Consider the following 21,027-nt stretch of genomic DNA (forward strand, 5'->3'; position numbering starts at 1 on the left):
AACATACCTCAGTTAAAATATATAAATTCACTTCTCATCAAAGTATATACTATGATTTTATTTATTTTTTGTAGATGTGGAGTCTCCCTGTTTCCCAGGCTGGTCATTGACTCCTGGATCATGTGATTCTCCCGTCTCCATCTCCCCAAGTGCTGGGATTACAGACATGAGCCGCCGCAATCGGCTAGTACTTTTGTTTAAAAAATCACCTTGGCTGGGCGCGGTGGCTCACGCCTGTAATCCTAGCACTTTGGGAGGCCAAGGTGGGCGGATCACGAGGTCAGGAGATCAAGACCATCCTGGCTAACAAGGTGAAACCCCGTCTTTACTAAAAAATACAAAAAATTAGACGGGCATGGTGGCGGGCGCCTGTAGTCCCAGCTACTTGGGAGGCTGCGGCAGCAATATGGCATGAACCCAGGAGGCAGAGCTTGCAGTGAGCCGAGATTGCGCCACTGCAGTCCAGCCTGGGTGACAGAGCGAGACCTCATCTCAAAAAAAAAAAAATTCACCTTGAGTCCTATGGTGCCAATATGTTTTTGAAAACTGAATTTCCTGTCCAGTAAGGAACAAAGTCAGCATCACGATTCCAATCAAGTCTTTCTTTCTCTGGTAACATGCTGTTGATGCAAACTTGTCAGGAACCCCCTTATGCTAATACTATGAAGCTAATGACATCATGGAAAAGTCATGCATGGAAAATCCAATCATTTCCTTTAAGGCGTCATGGGTGCTTCTCTTCACAAAAGCTTATTTGAGTCTCCCTAGAGTAAAAATCCCAGGTCCCAGTAGACATAGAAGCAATCACTGACTGACCAAACCTTAACTATGTGTGATGATATATGGAAAATACCTTGATTTGTGAGACATGATTTTTTTTTTTTTTTTTTTTTTTGAGACAGAGTCTCACTCTGTCACCCAGGCTAGAGGACAGTGGCGTGATCTTGGCTCACCGCAACCTCTGCCTCCTGGGGTCAAGTGATTCTCCTGCCTCAGCCTCCCAAGTAGCTGGAATCACAGGCACCCACCACCACACCTGGCTTTTTTTTTTTTTTTTTTTTTGAGATGGAGTTGCTCTGTTGCCTAGGCTGGAGTGCAGTGGTGCAATCTCAGCTCACTGCAAGCTCTGCCTCCCAGGTTCACGCCATTCTCCTGCCTCAGCCTCCCGAGTAGCTGGGACTACAGGTGCCCACCACCACGCCCGGCTAATTTTTTTTGTATTTTTAGTAGAGACGGGGTCTCACTGTGTTAGCCAGGATAGTCTCCATCTCCTGACCTCGTGATCTGCCCGCCTCGGCCTCCCAAAGTGCTGGGATTACAGGCTTGAGCCACCGTGCCCGGCCAATTTTTTGTATTTTTAGTAGAGATAGGGTTTCACCGTGTTGGCCAGGCTGGTCTCAAACTCCTGACCTCATGTGATCCACCTGCCTTGGCCTCCCAAAGTGCTGGGATTACAGGCGTGAGCCACCATGCCTGGCCAAACATTCTTATTTTAACTATCCGTGTCTTATTTTTGCACTTTTTCACAAGGCAAGGTCAAAAAGCAAAGGAAAAAATCCTTTTAAGATGGCCGGGCGCGGTGGCTCAAGCCTGTAATCCCAGCACTTTGGGAGGCCGAGACGGGCGGATCACGAGGTCAGGAGATCGAGTCCATCCTGGCTAACACGGTGAAACCCCGTCTCTACTAAAAAATACAAAAAACTAGCCGGGCGATGTGGTGGGCGCCTGTAGTCCCAGCTACTCGGGAGGCTGAGGCAGGAGAATGGCGTGAACCCAGGAGGCGGAACTTGCAGTAAGCTGAGATCCCGCCACTGCACTCCAGCCTGGGCGGCAGAGCGAGACTCCGTCTCAAAAAAAAAAAAAAAAAAAAAGATCAATGTACTTAGGTTGAAAATGTGTTTTTTCTCAGGAAAAACTTGTAATTTGATAATTAAAATCCTCAGTTTATATGCAGCATCACCAAATTTTCTTAAAATTACATATTTCAAATGTGAACTTAAGATATATGTTTTTCGGCCGGGCGCGGTGGCTCAAGCCTGTAATCCCAGCACTTTGGGAGGCCGAGACGGGCGGATCACGAGGTCAGGAGATCGAGACCATCCTGGCTAATACGGTGAAACCCCGTCTCTACTAAAAAAATACAAAAAACTAGCCGGGCGACGAGGCGGGCGCCTGTAGTCCCAGCTACTCGGGAGGCTGAGACAGGAGAATGGCGTGAACCCGGGAGGCAGAGCTTGCAGTGAGCTGAGAACCGGTCACTGCACTCCAGCCGGGGCGGCAGAGCAAGACTCCGTCTCAAAAAAAAAAAAAAAAAAAAGATATATGTTTTTCTCATTATTTACATTTTGCTTCCTACCTATAGGCCTTTTTTTTTTTTTTTTTTTTTTTTTTTTTTTTTTTGAGACGGAGTCTGGCTCTGTCTCCCAGGCTGGAGTGCAGTGGCCGGATCTCAGCTCACTGCAAGCTCCGCCTCCCGGGTTTACGCCATTCTCCTGCCTCAGCCTCCAGAGTAGCTGGGACTACAGGCGTCCACCACCTCGCCTGGCTAGTTTTTTGTATTTTTAGTAGAGACGGGGTTTCACCGTGTTAGCCAGGATGGTCTCGATCTCCTGACCTCGTGATCCGCCCGTCTTGGCCTCCCAAAGTGCTGGGATTACAGGCTTGAGCCACCGCGCCCGGCCTTTTTTTTTTTTTTGAGACGGAGTGTCGCTCTGTTGCCTAGGCTGAATTGCAGTGGCACCATCTCGGCTCACTGCAACCTCTGCTTCCGGGTTCAAGTAAGTCTCATGTCACAACCTCCCAAGTAGCTGGCACTACAGACGAGCATCACCATGCCCAGTTAATTTTTGTATTTTTTGTAGAATTGGGGTTTCACCATGTTGGCCAGACTGGTCTCAAACTCCTGGCCTCAAGTGATCTGTCTGTCTGCCTTGGCCTCCCAAAGTGCTGGGATTACAGGCATGAGCCAACATGCCTGACTCCTCTAGGCCTTTTAAATCTTTTACTCATGATATTGGTCAGCCCACAGTCAAAATAATTAATAAAAGATATACACAAAAATTCAATACCACAGTGAAAGTTAAATTCATTTGTTGAGAACCACTCAAGCAACTCAGGTGTACACAGATAGACCTGTGGCAACTGGTAAACAATTAAATGGCACAGAAGTGGCTGGGTGCGGTGGCTCATGCCTGTAATCCCCGCACTTTGGGAGGCCGAGGTGGGCGGATCATGAGGTCAGGAGATTGAGACCATCCTGGACAACATGGTGAAACCCCGTTTCTACTAAAATACAAAAAGTAACCAGGCGTGGTGGCACATGCCTGTAATCCCAGCTACTCAGGAGGCTGAGGCAGAGGAATCCCTTGAACCCGGGAGGCAGAGAGTGCAGTGAGCTGAGATTGTGCCACTGCACTCCAGCCTGGTGAAAGAACAAGACTGTGTCTCAAAATAAATAAATGGCATAGAAGTTGCAATAATGACCTCTACTGTGCAGTACTGTCTTGGCAGAGATACACAAGAACTCCAATAAGGCCCTCATATGATATGCAGAACTGCCTCAAACATCATGTGACCATAGAACTTTGCCAAGGATAGTCTTATGTTTACAACTCTGCACTGGCTTACCCAAAGATTCGACTGTGCTCGTTTCTCAAGCCATTGTTTACTGAACATTCTTTGTAATGTATGAGGCAAAGACGATTGCCTAGGTGTAATTTCCTAATCATTGGGGTAGGTCTGGTTTCTGAGAGCCCAGTAGAGGAACTCAGTTCACAAAAATGGCTTTCCATAGTTTCTGCTTGATACTTCCTATTCTGCCATCTTTCCAGAATCCTCTCCCGGGACTTCATATACTAATACATCATTTCAGATCTCATTACAGATGTCACCACCTCAAGACACTGTCTTCTTCCCCCACCACCCCGACCCCAACTTGAAACTCAAGGGCACACTCTCTCACCCATTACTCCTATTTCATTTAGTGTATAGAATCTTTTCCACACACTTGTCAGAATCTGGAACATAATGTTCACAGGGTTGATTGCTCTCTGTTTAACAAGGTAAAAAAGTTATGTAGGCCGGGTGCGATGGCTCACGCCTGTTATCCCAGCATTTTGGGAGGCCAAGGCGGATGGATCACAAGGGCAGGAGATCGAGACCATCCTGGCTAACATGGTGAAACCCCATCTCTACTAAAAATACAAAAAACATTAGCCGGGCTTGGTGGCAGGTGCCTGTAGTGCCAGCTACTCGGAAGGCTGAGGCAGGAGAATCGCTTGAACCTGGGAGGCGGAGATTGCAGTAAGCTGAGACTGCACCACTGCACTCCAGCCTGGGCAACAGAGCAAGACCTTGTCTCAAAAATAAATAAATAAATAAATAAATAAATAAATAACTCCAACAGAGTCCTTTGAGCCATTTTCCAGAAAGGCAACGTCAGTGAAGCTCCCTCTTGTGGTGAGGGTAGCATTAACATCCACACACTGTCGTGACTGGATTTCTCAAAATTGAACAGGGATCTAAGAGTGGAAAAACTCAAAATGTTTTTCCTGTGCATTCACACAATGCAATACCTCTGTGACCAAATATGTGGAGGATTTTCTCACACAGCAAACAAGCTATCCATTCTGCACTGAACACCACTTGAGTGTCCTCTAATTCACGTGTCCCCAACTCTGGGGCTACAGACGGATACCTGTCCATAGCCTGTTAGGAACTAGGCCACATAGCAGGAGGTAAGCAGAAGTGAGTGAATGGTACTGCCTAAGCTCTGCCTCCTGTCAGAGCAGCAATGGTATTAGAGTTTCTTAGGGGCGAGAACCCTATTGTGAACTGCACATGTGAGAGATCTAGGTTGCATGCTCCTTATGAGAATCTAATCCCTGATGATCTGAGGTGAAACAGTTTCATCCAAAAAACATCTCCCCACCCTCATCTGTGAAAAAATTTTCTTCCACAAAACTGGTCCTTGGTGCCAGAAAGGTTGGGGACTGCTGCTTTAATGCATTTCCCACATTACCTACCCTCATAAAAAGTACAAAACTGTCTCAGAAATTATCTGACTGGACTGGGTGCGGTGGCTCACACCTGTAATCCCAGCACTTTGGGAGACCGAGGTAGGCGATCACCAGAGGTCAGGACTTTGAGAGCAGCCTGGCCAACACGGCAAAACACTGTCGCTAATAAAAATACAAAAATTAGCCAGGTGTGGTGGCACACACCTGTAGTCCCAGCTACTCAGGAAGCTGAAGCAGGAGAATTGCTTGAACCTGGGAGGCAGAGGTAAGCAGTGAGCCAAGATCACACCACTGCACTCCAGCCTGGGTGACAGAACGAGACTCTGTCTCAAAAAAAAAAAAAAGAGAAAAAAGAAAAAAATTATCTAACCATATATTCTGGTTTCCCAAGGACAGGCCTTGATTGTGACTTTTGTCCCAGCATAAGTTTTTGTTTTTGTGGTTTTTTTAGAAGAGGTTTCAGTCTAGTCGCCCAGGCTGGAGTGCAATGGTGTGATCTCAGCTCACTGCAACCTCCGCCTCCCAGTTCAATTGATTCTCCTTTCTCAGCTTCCCAAGTAGCTGGGATTACAGGTGCACACCACCATGTCTGGCTAATTGTTTTGTATTTTTAGTAGAGACAGGGGTTCATTCACCATGTTAGCCAGGCTGGTCTCCAACTCCTGATCTCAGGTGATCCGCTCGACTGGGCCTCCCAAAGTGCTGGGACTTGTGATGTGAACCACCACGCGCCCAGTCTGTTTTTTTGTGTGTTTGTGTGTGTGTGGTGTTTTTTTTTTTTTTTTTTTTTTTGAGACAGAGTGTCACTCTGTCGCCCAGGCTGGAGTGCAGTGGTACAAATCTTGGCTTACTTGCAACCTCTGCCCCCCAGGTTCAAGTGATTCTCATGTGTCAACCTCCCGAGTAGCTGGGACTATAGGCATGTGCCACCATGCCTGGTTAATTTTTGGTATTTTTAGGAGAGACAGGGTTTCACCATATTGGCTAGGCTGGTATCAAACTCCTGACCTTAAGTGATCTGCCCACCTTAGCCTCCCAAAGTGCTAGGATTACAGGCGTAAGCCACTGCACCTGGCCCCTGCATGCTAATATGTAGCTATCTGTGACCTCTCTCCGTTGAACATGCTCACCATCTCGCAGTCTGTACAGTCTGATCTGCATGCATGCATGGGCCTAAAGCCCGTGTTATGAACTTCTTTCCTGTAGCCCTTGCTATGTATTGAATTTAGTCTCCCACCAAATTCATACTTTGAATCTCTATACCCCAACATGATGTCATTTGAAGATGAGCACTTCAGGAAAATAATTTGGGTTACATAAGGTCACAAGGTTGGACTCTCATGGTGGCATTAGTGACTTCCAGTGAAGGCTGGGCACAGTGGCTCACGCCTGTAATCCCAACACTTGGGGAGGCCAAGGCGGGCGGGAAGAGAGAGGGAGAAAACACTCACTCTTTGTTCCATGTGAGGGTATACCAAGAAGGTATCTATATCCCAGCCAGGAACTTTGTCTTTACCAGGAATCATATTGCCTAGCAGCTAGATTTTAGATATCTCATGCTGGAGAAATGTTTAAAAAATAAAAAATAATGTCTGCTGTTTGAGAAACTCAGCCCATGGCATTTCATTAGCACAACCTGAGCTAAGTCACCCCAATGGCCTCATTTTCCTATGTTAACCATACATCATTGTAGGACTGCAGCATATGAATCTACTTGAAATGGCCTCGTATCTTCCACTTTTGCCTAACACACTGCATCTTTACATGTTATTGAGACTTCCGTTTTGGACAGAGATCAGGAAGGAAGAGTATAACACTCAAAAGTGTAGTTAAGTGAGATAAATTATTATTTAAAATAGAGAACCAATAGCATTACAGGGCGCCTGTGATATACCCACAAGAGGAGCAGTCCACCAACAGCAGGGAGCAAAGCACATCACTAGGCCTGAAGCAGAGACAAGATGGAGCTGTTATCAGACCCCAGGAACAACCTGAGCTTTAGCAGAGGATGATTCAGCAGGAGCAGAGGAAAGGATGACTGCCAACCCCTCAGAACAGGAAGGTGGCAGCCAACAGACTAGAGGTCCTGATTTTCTCTCCTATTACCTGCTTTCCTGCCAGCACCTCCCATGAGTTGGGCCAACTGAAAGCCAGAGGCTATGGGAACCTGACTGCTGTGGTACTTGGAAGTCAGCTTCCGGGGCCACAGAGCAGGGTAGGTAAAGAATGTGGACCTCCCTGGCTAGGTGCAGTGGCTTACGCCTATAATCCCAGCACTTTGGGAGGCTGAGGCAGGCGGATCACGAGGTCAGGAGATGGAGACCATCCTGGCTAACATGGTGAAACCCCATCTCTACTAAAAGTACAAAAAATTAGCTGGGCATGGTGGCAGGCGCCTGTAGTCCCAGCTACTCAGAAGGCTGAGGCAGGAGAATGGCGTGAACCCGGGAGGCAGAGGTTACAGTGAGCCGAGATTGCGCCACTGCACTCCAGCCTGGGCAACAGAGCGAGACTCCATCTCAAAAAAAAAAAAAAAAGAAAGTGGACCTCCAGGACCCAAATGAGTAATGACGGCAATCATTCAAAGTGGGGTTTGGTCTGAGAAATTAGCTAATTTTGTAACACATAAGATAATATCTGACAGGGTTAGTGATTATGCCTCTCTGAACTATGGCCAGATGTACTCTTGCACCCAAACTTAGATGAGATTTTTCACATAATGAATCCTCACCATCTGTACATGAGCTGAACCAAAATACTGCATAGGAGCAGTGAGACGGAACTGCTCCCAGGTTATGGATATTGGTCTGTAGTCCTCAGTCAGAATTCTAAATCAAACTTACTTTTTTTTTTTTTTTGAGACGGAGTTTTACTCTTTTTGCCCAGGCTAGAATGCAATGGTGCGATCTCGGCTAATTGCAACCTCTGCCTCCCAGGTTCAAGTGATTCTCCTGCCTCAGCCTCCTGAGTAGCTGGGATTACAGGTATACACCACCACCCTGGCTAATTTTGTATTTTTAGTAGAGATAGGGTTTCTCCATTTGGGTCAGGCTGGTCTTGAACTCCCAATCTCAGGTGATCCACCCGCCATGGCATCCCAAAGTGCTGGGATTACAGGAGTGAATCACTGCACCTGGTCCAAACTCACTTTTATTGTCTAACAAACTTTTTTTTTCATTAGTTCAGATCAGTAATGTAAAAGAAACAATTAGAATCTTTTTTCTTTAGACAGAGTCACGCTCTTGTTACTCAGGCTGGAGTGCAATGGCGCGATCTCAGCTCACCGCAACCTCCGCCTCCCACGTTCAAGTGATTCTCCTGCCTCAACCTCCTGAGTAGCTGGGATTACAGGCACCTGCCACCACGCCCACCTAATTTTTTGTATTTTTAGTAGAGACAGGGTTTCACAATGTTGGCCAGACTGGTCTCAAACTCCTGCCTTCAGATGATCCACCTGCCTTGGCCTCCCAAAGTGCTGGGATTACAGGCGTAAGCCACTGCGCCCAGCTGACGGAATCTCTTTATTACCATCTCACTAACAAGTAAACACCACGCAATAAGAAATGTAAAACAAAGGGGAAAGTGTCATGTAACACATGGACCCAGAACCTGCCAGTCAGCAATATCTAACTGCATTTTGTCTGTCACAGCCAACTTTATCAAAGAGGTATCATACAAAGATTTTTTTTTTTTTTTTTTTTTTTTTTTTTTTTTTTTACAGAGTCTCACTCTGTTGCCCTAGCTGGAGTGCACTGGCACAATCTTGGCTCACTGCATCCTCCGCCTCCCGGGTTCAAGCAATTCTCATGCCTCAGCCTCCTGAGTAGCTGGGATTACATGTGCCTGCCACTATGCCTGGCTAATTTTCATATTTTTAGTAGAGACGGGATTTCACCATGTTGGCCAGGCTAGTCTTGAACTCCTGACCTCAAGTGTTCTACGTGCCTCGGCCTCCCAAGGTGCTAGGATTACAGGCATGTAATCGGCCACCACACCCAGCCCATAGATATTTGATACAGTATTTGATTTCGATTTTTGTAAGGTTTGGGGTTGGTTTTTTTTCTTTCTTTTTGAGTCAGAGTCTCGCAGTGTCACCCAGGCTGGAGTGTAGTGGTATGATCTCGGCTCACTGCAAGCTCCACCTCCTGGGTTCAAGCAGTTCTCATGCCTCAGCCTCCCGAGTAGCTGTAATGAGAGGCGTGCACCGCCACGCCTGACTAATTTTTTGTATTTTTACTAGAGAAGGGGTTTCACTATGTTGGCCAGGTTGGTCTCGAACTCCTGACTTCGTGATCTGCCTACATCGGCCTCCCAAAGTGCTGGGATTACAGGCGTGAGCCACCGCACCCAGCCTGTGGTTGGTTTTTTAACTTGTGTTTGCATTTCCTCTTGGCTGAATTTATTTCTGGGATATCTTTTTTGTTTTTTTTCTGTGCAGGCTCCTCTTTTAGTTTAGGTACCCATGTGTTTCTTTTCATTAAGGATCATCTGGATGTGGCAGAGGAAGTTCATGTATGGGTTCCTTTGCCCATGGGCTCTGTTAAGTCATCATGGGCACTTTGTTCCCTGGGATGTGCTCAATGATCACAAAATCTACATCCACATCCTTTAAGTTCAGCATGACCCTGCATTTTAATGCAAATTTTAGTACTATTTTTGGGACACTGACTCTGAGTCCAGCCCCAACGTTTGGCCTGGGTACACCTACCAACTCCACATTTCTAAGAATGGAATGGCATACATCATTTCTGTTGGGGGCATCTTTCAGATACTTGGTGGCTTTTCATATAAGCATACCCTTAATGGCCTGGGCACTTCCATGGGAGTTCTTAACATGAACATAAGGATTTAAACCTCCTGATTTGCATAATTTTGTGGGGTATTCTGGGTCATAGTGAGCTACTTTCACAAATCACCTTAGACTACATAGAAGAAAGGTATTCGTTGGTTTTTAAAGGAAACTAATTTTTTCATCCTAATTTTACAATTTTTCCTTTTTTTTTTTTTTCAGTTTCTTGGAGATGGAGTCTCGCTCTGTTGCCCAGGCTGGAGTGCTGTGGCATGATCTTGGCTCATTGCAACCTCCACCTCCCGGGTTCAAGTGATTCTCCTGCCTCAGCCTCCCGAGTATCTAGGATTACAGGTGCATGCCACTACGCCCGGCTAATTTTTGTATTTTTAGTAGAGGCAGGGTTTCACCATGTTGGCCAGGCTGGTCTCCAACTCCTGACCTCAAATGATCCACCCACCTTGGCCTCCCAAAGTGCTGGGATTACTGGCATAAGCCACTGTGCCCAGCCCTAATTTTACAATTATTAATAGTTCCTTTAATTACAAGCCAGGCATGGTAGCTGGCAGCTGTAGTGTGAGCTACTTGGAAGGCTGAGGTGGAAGGATGGCTTGAGCCCAGGAGTTTCAGGCTTTAGTGCACCATGATGACACTAGTGAATACCACTGCACTCCAGCCTGGGCCACAACAAAGCCCATTCTCTTTGTTTTTTTTTTTTTTTTTTTCAGATGGAGTTTCGCTCTTGTTGCCCAGGCTGGAGTGCAATGGCGCGATCTTGGCTCACCGCAACCTCCGCCTCCTGGGTTCAAGAGATTCTCCTGTCTCAGCCTCCTGAGTAGCTGGGATAACAGGCATGCATCACCACACCAGCTAATTTTGTATGTATGGATGGATTTATTTATTTATTTATGAGACGGAGTCTCGCTCTGTCGCCCAGGCTGGAGTGCAGTGGCGCAATCTCGGCTCACTGCAAGCTCTCCTCCCGGGTTCACACCATTCTCCTGCCTCAGCCTCCAGAGTACCTGGGACTACAGGCACCCGCCACCACTCCTGGCTAAGTTTTTGTAATTTTTAGTAGAGACAGGGTTTCACCATGTTAGCCAGGATGGTCTTGATCTCCTTACCTCATGATCTGCCCACCTCGGCCTCCCAAAGAGCTGCTGTGATTACAGGTGTGAGCCACTGCACCTGGCCTAATTTTGTATTTTTAATAGAAACGAGGTTTCTCCATGTTCGTCAGCCTGGTCTCGAACTCCCAATCCACCTGCCTCTGCCTCCAAAAGTGCTGGGATTAGAGGTGTGAGCCACCGCGCCTGGCCTGCAAAGCCCATTCTCTTAAAACAACAACAAAAAAATGTATTTGTGGTTAGAATTTTTTTTTTTTTTTTTTTTTTTTGAGACGGAGTCTCACTCTGTCGCCTGGGCTAGAGTGCAGTGGCTGGATCTCAGCTCACTGCAAGCTCCGCCTCCCAGGTTTACGCCATTCTCCTGCCTCAGCCTCCTGAGTAGCTGGGACTACAGGCACCCACCACCTCGCCCGGCTAGTTTTTTATATTTTTTAGTAGAGACGGGGTTTCACCGTGTTACCCAGGATGGTCTTGATCTCCTGACCTCGTGATCTGCCCGTCTCGGCCTCCCAAAGTGCTGGGATTACAGGCTTGAGCCACCGCGCCTGGCAGAATGTTTTTATTTACGACAGTTAACAAAAAAGTTACTTTAAAAAAAGATTAGAAACAGCCGGGCACGGTGGCTCACGCCTGTAATCCCAGCACTTTGGGAGGCCAAGGCGGGCAGATCACCTGAGGGCGGGAGTTTGAGACCAGCCTCAACATGGAGAAACCCCGTCTCTACTAAAAATACAAAATTAGCCAGACGTGGTGGTGCATGCCTGTTAATCCCAGCTGCTCGGGAGGCTGAGGCAGGAGAATTGCTTGAACCTGGGAGGCAGAAGTTGCAGTGAGCCGAGATCACACCACTGCACTCCAGCCTGGGAAGCAAAAGTGAAACTCCGTCTCAAAAAAAAAAAAAAAAAAAAGATTAGAAACAAACTTTAAGAGGAAGTTGAGTACAATACACAGTGTATACCACAGCCAACAACTCCCCATAGGGTACTGCTGAATAGGAACTTCAGATTTTGGTTTTGATAAAGGTCCTTCCAAGGCAGTGAGTCTGACTATGATACCTCTGTTGTTTCTACTCCATAATAAAGAACAAATCGTTGATAATACTGTGAATTGGAGAAAAAGAGTTAATGTTTGGAGATTTGGCAAAGAAATGGAAATTTTCCTAACATTACTGCAAGAGTTAGGCTAGGGTCACAGGGTTGAGGATTTGAGACCCTGCATCCCATACATGAGGAAAATGCAGGGAGAAACCAGTCCCCATGGGCAGTGTAAAGAAATTAAAAGCAGCGGCCGGGCGCGGTGGCTCAAGCCTGTAATCCCAGCACTTTGGGAGGCCGAGACGGGCGGATCACGAGGTCAGGAGATTGAGACCATCCTGGCTAACACGGTGAAACCCCGTCTCTACTAAAAATACAAAAAACTAGCTGGGCGAGGTGGCGGGCGCCTGTAGTCCCAGCTGCTCAGGAGGCTGAGGCAGGAGAATGGCGTGAACCCGGGAGGCGGAGCTTGCAGTGAGCTGAGATCCGGCCACTGCACTCCAGTCCGGGCGACAGAGCGAGACACCGCCTCAAAAAAAAAAAAAAAAAAAAAAAGAAATTAAAAGCAGCAATTGGACCGAAGTGTTTGTAGTACACTAAGGTTCTACCTAAGGAAGCGAAATACAACTAAAATGCAATTCTTCTAAATTTTTCTGGTAACTACAAACCATGACTGGGTGATTCTGATTCATAAGTCGCCATATGCTCAAACTGTTTAATTTTTAACAGTGCCTCAGTTTAATTTTTTTTGTTGTTGTTTACCTATATATTATAAAGGACATTACAAAGGATATAGATGAACAGCCAGATGATGAGAATGATAGAGCAAAATGTGAAGTTGGGGGATAGAGAGCCTCCCTGCTGTCTCTGGGCGTACCACCATCCCAGCCTTGCCATGTGTTCAGCAATCCAGAAGCTCCTTTTTTTTTTTTTTTTGAGACAGAGTCTTGCTCTGTCACCCAGGCTGGAGTGCAGTGGCGTGATCTCCGCTCACTGCAAGCTCCGCCTCCCAGGTTCACGCCATTCTCCTGCTTCGGCCTCCCAAGTAGCTGGGACTACAGGCGCCTGCCACCACACCCGGCTAATTTTTTGTATTTTTAGTAGAGACGGGTGTTTCACCATGTTAGCCAGGATGGTCTCGATCTTCTGACCTCGTGATTCACCCGCCTCAGCCTCCCAAAGTGCTGGGATTACAGGCGTGAGCCACCGTGCCCGGCCCAGTTTAATTTTTAACAGGAAAAAAAAGTACTGGGGGCCCCACGGACCGCAGTTTCTCCCACACGAACCCTACACCCAAGGCAGAACTCTCCTTATGTCAAGTGTGGCCCCCGCACAACCTGGGAAGACGCGAGGTTGCAGGTGCGGAGCTGCCCAGAGAGGGCTCTGGGGCCGCAGTCGCCAGGCAGGGATGGGACAGGACGGCCAGGGTCCCGGCTGCTGGACCAACCCCACCTTGCAGCCAAGCTGTGCCAGAAGTCGGGTCCCAAACCCCCAAGTTGCCTGCAGGGGACCTGGGGTCCCGTCACAGCCGGTTCCGGCCGTTTCCAACCAGCCCCTGCCAGGTCTCGGGTAGCTTGCCCCGAACACTCACCATTTCCAGGCTTCCAGGTGTCCTGGCTTCTTCTCTAGGGCTCCCATGACTAGTGCAGGTCATAATGCAGGCGACAAAGCGACAGAAGTTGTGACGTAGGGACCTGCTCCCTTTCACAGTGGGAAAGACTGGATCCCAACCTCAGTGGCACAATCAGATCACCAAGGTAGAGCGGGAACGCGTCCCCCACGTTCCCAGGATGGACAGTTGGCAGGGCCCCGCCCCAGCACTCCTGATTGGACAGGGGTCCAGGCCCCCATTCCCTCATCCAGGAGTGACAGTAGAAGCCCTGGGTAACTGGACCTGCGGAGCGGGAGGGGTTCTAGCCACCATCTAAGGGCCAGCTCCCTCCCTACAACTTGGTCACTGGATATTTTCATTTTAGTGAAATTTGCTCCCGATTTTTAGACAGGGCACTATCTTTTTCCTTACTCAAAGGGTTGTTCCTGCTCCTTTGGTCTCCATTGGGGTTACTAGTGTGTACTGGGAATTCCAGACTCAGTGTCCAGCAGAGCAGTCTCGTCACCTCAGAGCCCGAGGGAAACCAAGACCAGGCCAGGCATGATTGGACCAGGAGGGAGAGGCAGGTGTCCTTCATGGGGTGGCAACTGGGGATGAGACATGGCCAAGGCTTTCTCTCATAGCCCCCATCCCCTCCTCACAGCGTGGAAACGCTCCCTCCTTCCAGACCTTCACATTCACCAGCAGGAAACTCTTACCAGGTGACACTCTAAGCTTCTGAGCTAAACAGTCAACTTCATAAACGGTTTCTCCAGGTGAGGTCCAAACAATTCTGTCTCTGAACCTGACCTTCAGATTTTCTTCATATATACAGATAAACGTCTGGCCCCAGGGACCCTCTGCATGTCAGAACCAAAACACTGTTCCCGAATATGGCCCCAGGCTCCAGAGGTCCAACCACAGAAGGGACAGCACCCTGCCAAGGGCATCTGCACGAGTCTCCTGCTTTTCAGGGCTCTGCAGCTTATCAGAATCCACACTTCTGGAGCTACTCCGAGCAGCTGGAGGCCACTTGCAGAATAGGTTGGGCCACCCAGGAAGCACCCATGGGAGCTCCATTTCCCTCCCTCTGCAGCCTCCATTACCCCCTGCAAATTCACAGTGGTACCCGAAGGGAGGGGCCGTGGATGGGTGGGGGGAGAGGCCACTCGAACCGTTGGCAGGCCAGGCCTTTCAACAACTACCTGGGAGGCCAAGTGCCATGGCTCAAGCCTGTAATTCCAGCACTGCAGGATGCCAAGGTGGGAGGATTGCTAACAACCCAAAGTTCGAGACCAGCCTGAACAAGGTAAAACTCCATCTCTACAAAAAATACAAACATTATCTGGGTGTGGTGTCACATGCCTGTAGTCCTAGCCACTTGGGACACTGAGATAGGAAGATCGCCTGAGCCCAGGGAGGTCAAGGCTGCAGTGAGCCATGATCCCGCCATTGCACACCAGCCTGCGTGACAGAGTAAGACTGTCTACAAAAGCTATTAAAAGGCCGGGCGCGGTGGCTCAAGCCTGTAATCCCAGCACTTTGGGAGGCCGAGACGGGCGGATCACGAGGTCAGGAGATCGAGACCATCCTGGCTAATACGGTGAAACCCCGTCTCTACTAAAAATACAAAAAAAACTAGCCGGGCGAGGTGGCGGGCGCCTGTAGTCCCAGCTACTCGGGAGGCTGAGGCAGGAGAATGGCGGAAACCGGGAGGCGGAGCTTGCAGTGAGCTGAGATCTGGCCACTGCACTCCAGTCTGGCGACAGAGCGAGACTCCGCGTCAAAAAAAAAAAAAAAAAAAGCTATTAAAAGACAAATTTTTAAATAATTTAAAAAATTAGCTGGCCGAGGTGGCCTGTGCCTGTACTTCCAACTACTGAAGAGGTTGGCAGGGCCAGGCACAACGCCTCACACCTATAATCCCAGCACTTTGGGAGGCCGCAACAGGAAGACTGCTTGAGCACAGGAGTTCAAGACCAACCTGGGTCACATGGCAAAACCTCATCTCTACCAATAATACAAAAATTAGCCAAGTGTGGTTGCGAGCACCTGTGGCCCCAGCTACTCAGAAGGCTGAGGCTGGAGGAGCCCAAGAGTTCAAGGCTACAGTGAGCTATGATTGTACCACTGCACTGCAATCTGGGTGAGAGGGAGACTTTCTTTAAAAATGAATACCCATGAGGAGAGTGAAAGCTATGAACAATTCACCAGTGGCAACAGGTCTCCTTCCTGTATGTGTATAATACCTGAGTTTACTTATTGGAGTAGTTCTCAATGAGTTACATTCCACCTTTTGGAGTTACCACAATTTTTGTATTACTTTGACCAGGGTCTGATTTGAGTAAAAGGTTTAAGAGGCCTGTAGAGGCCGGGCACAGTGGCTTACACCTGTAACCCCAACACTTTGGGAGGCCAAGGTGGGGGGATCATGAAGTCAGGAGATCGAGACCCTCCTGGCCAACATGGTGAAACCTTTTCTCTACTAAATATACAAAAATTAGCTGGGCGTGGTGATACACGCCTGTAATCCCAGCTACTCAGGAGGCTGAGGCAGGAGAATTGCTTGAACCAGGGAGTTGGAGGTTGCAGTGAGCCGAGACTGTGCCACTGCACTCCAGTCTGGCGACAGAGACTGTCTCAAAAAGGTGCGGGGGCAGGGGGGGAAGAGGCCTATAGAAAGGGAGACATGTAAATAAAGAGAAAGAATGTAACTTATAACTTAGGTTCACATTCCCAATTACTACACCTCTTACATAAAATTTGGTGCTTTGCAAATAAAGTGAGTGCTGATTTTGTGGGATCAGATTTAAATAGCAAGTGTTCTTAATCACATATAATCAACCATAAATAAGAATAAACTGAGGCATTACAAAAAACACTCAAAATTCCCAGATTAAGAGCAAGGTGCTTTTTCTCACATGAAAGTCATGGGTGACACCAGTCACTACACAATGCAGGAGAGAAACAAGCTCCCATCTAGTTGGTATTCAGGGAAGCATAGTAAATGTCAGGCTGAATCATGAACAGGGTCACTGCCACTATAACAATGCTTGCAAAAGAGTATAGACCTTAACTCACTCTATAGATTAGGGAGTTGACCATCAGAGTATTTCCAACCATGACAGTTTGAATTAGTTCTCTGGTAATCATTTACTAATATCTGAAATAAAAAAGCCAACTGGAAATGTACCTTTAATGTGAATCATCTGGCAACATCTCTGGAGAACTACGACTCTGAGAAAAGGAAAGTCAAGGATTTGGAGAATACTCTTAATTTGCAAGCAAGAGAATCTGAAAAAATGGGCTGAAGCAGGTGGCCACACACTGCTCTCCCTGTGTGGTGCCTCTAATATGTGACTGACATCTTCCTTGTCTGTGCCTATGAAATCTCATTAAGATTGGCTATGAGTGGCAGGGTGCAGTGGCTCACACCTGTAATCCCAGCACTTTGGGAGGCCGAGGTTGGTGGATCACTTGAGATCAGGAGTGTGAGACCAGCCTGGCCAACATGGTGAAACCCCATCTCTAAAATTAGCCGGGCATGATGGCAGTTGCCTATAATCCCAGTTACTTGGGAGGCTGAGGCAGGAGAATTGCTTGAACCCGGGAGGCAGAGGTTGCAGTGAGCTGAAATCATGCCACTGCACTCCAGCCTGGGCAACAGAGCAAGACTCCATCTAAAAAATAAAAAAATAAAAAAAAGATTGGCTATAGATGAATTGTATCAGAACCATCTAAATATCTACATACATCCAGATTTAATTGTCCATTCACCGGTAGCTCTCTTCTCAACTCAGAAATCAATTATCTCACAGGTCTTTTCCCTACTCTTTTTCTGTGTTTCAAAGGAATTGGGATAATTGAATGCATATTAACAGAATGTATCTCTTCATGTCGCTGACAGGAACTGGAACAAATGAAAGCTTTGCCACATTGCTTGCATTCACATGGTTTCTCTCTGGTGTGTGTCCTTCCACGATTTTGAAGGTTCTTGGCAGATGTGAAGGCTTTCCCACAATTCTTACATTCATATGGCTTCTCTCCAGTGTGCATCCTTCCATGTATAAGTAAGGAAGAGAAATTACTAAATGCTTGTATACACCCCTTACATTTAGCATTTCTCTGTAGTGTGTCTTTTCATGCATTCAAAGCTCCATGGAAGATATGAAAAATCCTTTCCCACGTTGTTTATTCATAGGGCTTTTTGCCAGTGTGTGTCCTTTCATGTCTACAAAGGGAACAAGAAAAACTGAATACCTTCCCACATTCCTTACATTCATAAGACTCCTTCCTAGTGTAGTTTCTTTTTATGATGTAGAAAGGAACCAGAATTATAGAATGATTTCCCACATTCCTTACATTCATAAGGCTTTTTTCTAGTATAAGTTAGTTCATGTATTCAAAGGCTACTCCAATAACGATAGACTATACCACACTGTTTACATTCATCGGGTTTCTCCCCAGTGTGAGTCCTTCCACGTATTCGGAGGCTTGAGGCACATCTGAAAGATTTCCCACATTGCTTACACTCATACGGTTTCTCTCCAGTGTGATTCATTTCATGATATCAAATGGAACTGGGTAAATTAAAGCCTTTGCCACATTGCTTACACTCATAGTGTTTCGCTCCAGTGTGACTCAACTGATGATATCGAAAAGAAATGGGAGAAACATAGGCTTTCCCACATTGCTTACATTCATGGGGCTTCTTTCCGGTGTGACTCCCTTGATGACGTTGAAAGGCACTGAAATAAATGAAGGCTTTCCTACATTGCTTGCATTTATAGCGTTTCTCTCTAGTGTGAGATTTTTCACGTGCTTGAAATGAACTGGGAGAATGAAAGACTTTTCCACATATCTTAGATTTATGAGATCTCTCTCCAGTATTCATGTGTCTAGAAAAGCTTCTAAGATGAGAAAATCCTTTGCCACGTTGTTTATGTTCATAGCGTTTTTTACCTATGTGTGTCCTTTCATGTCTCCGAAGGGAACTGGAAAAACCAAATACCTTCCCACATTCCTTACATTCATAAGGCTTCTCTTTTCTGTGACTCCCTTCATGCTTTTGAAAGGATGTAGGATTATCAAATGCTTTCCCACATTCCCTGCATTCATATGTCTTCACTCTAGTGTGGACCCTTTTATGATTCTGAAAGAAATTGGAACTATAGAATGATTTCCCACGGTTCTTAAATTCATAAGGCTTTTTTCCAATATGAGTTAGTTCATGTATTCGAAGGCCACTCCAGTAACGACAGACTTTACCACCCTGTTTACATTCATAGGGTTTCTCCCTAGTGTGAGTCCTTCCATGTGTTCGAAGGTGCGAGGCAGATCTGAAAGCTCTCCCACATTGCTTACATTCATAGGGTTTCTCTCCAGTGTGAGTCATTTCATGATATCGAATGGAACTGAACAAATTGAAGCCTTTGCCACATTGCTTACACTTACAGCGTTTTGCTCCAGTGTGACTCAATTCATGACACTGAAAAGCAGTGGAAGAAATATAGGCTTTCCCACATTGCTTACACTCATAGGGGTTCTCTCCAGTGTGGCTCCTTTGATGACGTTGAAAGGCACTGAAATAAATGAAGCGTTTTCCACATTGCTTGCATTTATAGCATTTTTCTTTAGTGTGAGATCTTTCACGTGTTTGAAATGAACTGGGAGAATGAAAGACTTTTCCATGAATCTTACGTTTATGAAGTCTCTCTCCAGTGTGTATCTTCATGTGCCTAGGACAGCTTCTACGAAAAGATCCTTTCCCACGTTGTTTACATTCATAGGGTTTTTCAGTGTGTGTCCTTTCAAGTCTCCGAAGGGAACTGGAAAAACTGAATACCTTCCCACATTCCTTACATTCATAAGGCTTCTCTTTTCTGTGACTCCTTTCATGTTTTCGAAAGGATATGGGATTACCAAATGCTTTCCCACATTCCTTGAGTTCATAAGGTTTCTCCCTAGTGTGGATCCTTTTATGATTTAGAAGGAAACCGGAACTATAGAATGATTTCCCACATTCCTTACATTCGTAAGGCTTTTTTCCAATGTGAGTTAGTTCATGTACTTGAAGGCCACTCCAATAACGACAGACTTTACCACACTGTTTACATTCATAGGGTTTCTCCCCAGTATGAGTCCTTCCATGTATTTGGAGGCTTGAGGCACATCTGAAAGCTTTCCCACATTGCTTACATTTATAGGGTTTCTCTCCAGTGTGAGTCATTTCATGACATCGAATGGAATTGGGCAAACTGAAGCCTTTGCCACACTGCTTACACTCATAGTGTTTCACTCCAGTGTGACTCAACTGATATCGAAAAGAAGTGGAAGAAATATAGGCTTTCCCACATTGTTTACGCGCATAGGATTTCTCTTTAGTGCGAGTCCTTTGATGGTATCGAAAGGCACAGAAACTAATAAAGGCTTTCCCACATTTCTTACATCCATAAAATTTCCCGCCAGCATGAAGCATTTTATGTCTGTGATAGAAACCAAAAAAACGGTATGTCTTCCCAGAACCCTTACATGCACGATGCTTCCCTCCTCTGTGCATTCTTTCATGTATTTGAAAGGAAGATACGTTATTAAATGCTTTTTCACATTTCTTACATTTGTAAGGTTTCTCTACACTATGAGTCCTTGCATGCATTTGAAGTTCTGAGGTGCATCCAAAGGGTTTTCCAGATTGTTTACATTCATAGGGGTTCCCTCCAGAGTGAGCTCTTTTATGTCTATGAAAAGAAATGGAAAAACTAAATGCCTTCCCAGAATCCTTACATTCATAGAGTTTTTCTCCAGTGTGTGCAATTACATGTCTGCGAAAGTAGGGGAGGTAGCTGAAGGCTTTCTTACAGTATGTACATTTATATAGCTTCTGTCCATATTCCTGATACTCATATGGCTTGTGTCCAGTGTCAGCTCTGGTGTGCTTATTAAGGGATAAATGACCCATGCCGACCTCACACACATTCCTTTCACATGATTCTACTCCAGTTTTCTTCTTGAGCATGTCATCCAGAACCTGGGTCAAAATTTCTCCACGCTGATGACCTTCACTTTCAAATAGTCTCTCTTCCATAAGAACTCTGTGAAAAATGAAAAGCACATTTAATGTGTTTATCAGTGATCTTTATATTCATTCACAAGTCTTACACTTGCATTTTTAACATGATCCAGCAAAGTGTAGGTTTTCTACTCTGTCTGAATTGTTTGAACATGAATGGACCACATGGTCTACAAGATGGCCCAGTCATATCTATTACCAAAAAATGTTGATATGGGGCTTAATACTATTTCCATGTAAACTACTGTACAAATACAAAACCTCTTTGTCTTTTAATTTTGTTTCTGAGTGAGAATCTTGCCCTGTTGCCCAGGCTACAGTCCAATGATGTCATCATGGCTCAGTGTAGCCTCAGACTCCTGGGCTCATGCAATACTCTGGTCTGAACTTCCCCCTCCC

General features: G+C 46.4%; 1 protein-coding gene across 1 annotated transcript in view; it reads right to left on the bottom strand.

Moving 5' to 3' along the window:
* Positions 1-16,455: 16,455 nt before the first annotated feature.
* LOC117074210 (zinc finger protein 878-like) overlaps positions 16,456-21,027 on the bottom strand; it is a 79,945-nt gene continuing 75,373 nt past the window's right edge. Inside the window, exon 4 of the mRNA XM_033195413.1 lies at positions 16,456-20,650. Coding sequence (XP_033051304.1) covers positions 18,130-20,650 — 2,521 coding nt within the window. The 3' untranslated portion in view covers positions 16,456-18,129. The remainder of the gene's footprint in view (positions 20,651-21,027) is intronic.

The sequence above is a fragment of the Trachypithecus francoisi genome, unplaced genomic scaffold, assembly GCF_009764315.1.
Source record: "Trachypithecus francoisi isolate TF-2019V2 unplaced genomic scaffold, Tfra_2.0 Lachesis_group5, whole genome shotgun sequence".
NCBI classification, from domain to species: Eukaryota; Metazoa; Chordata; class Mammalia; order Primates; family Cercopithecidae; genus Trachypithecus; species Trachypithecus francoisi.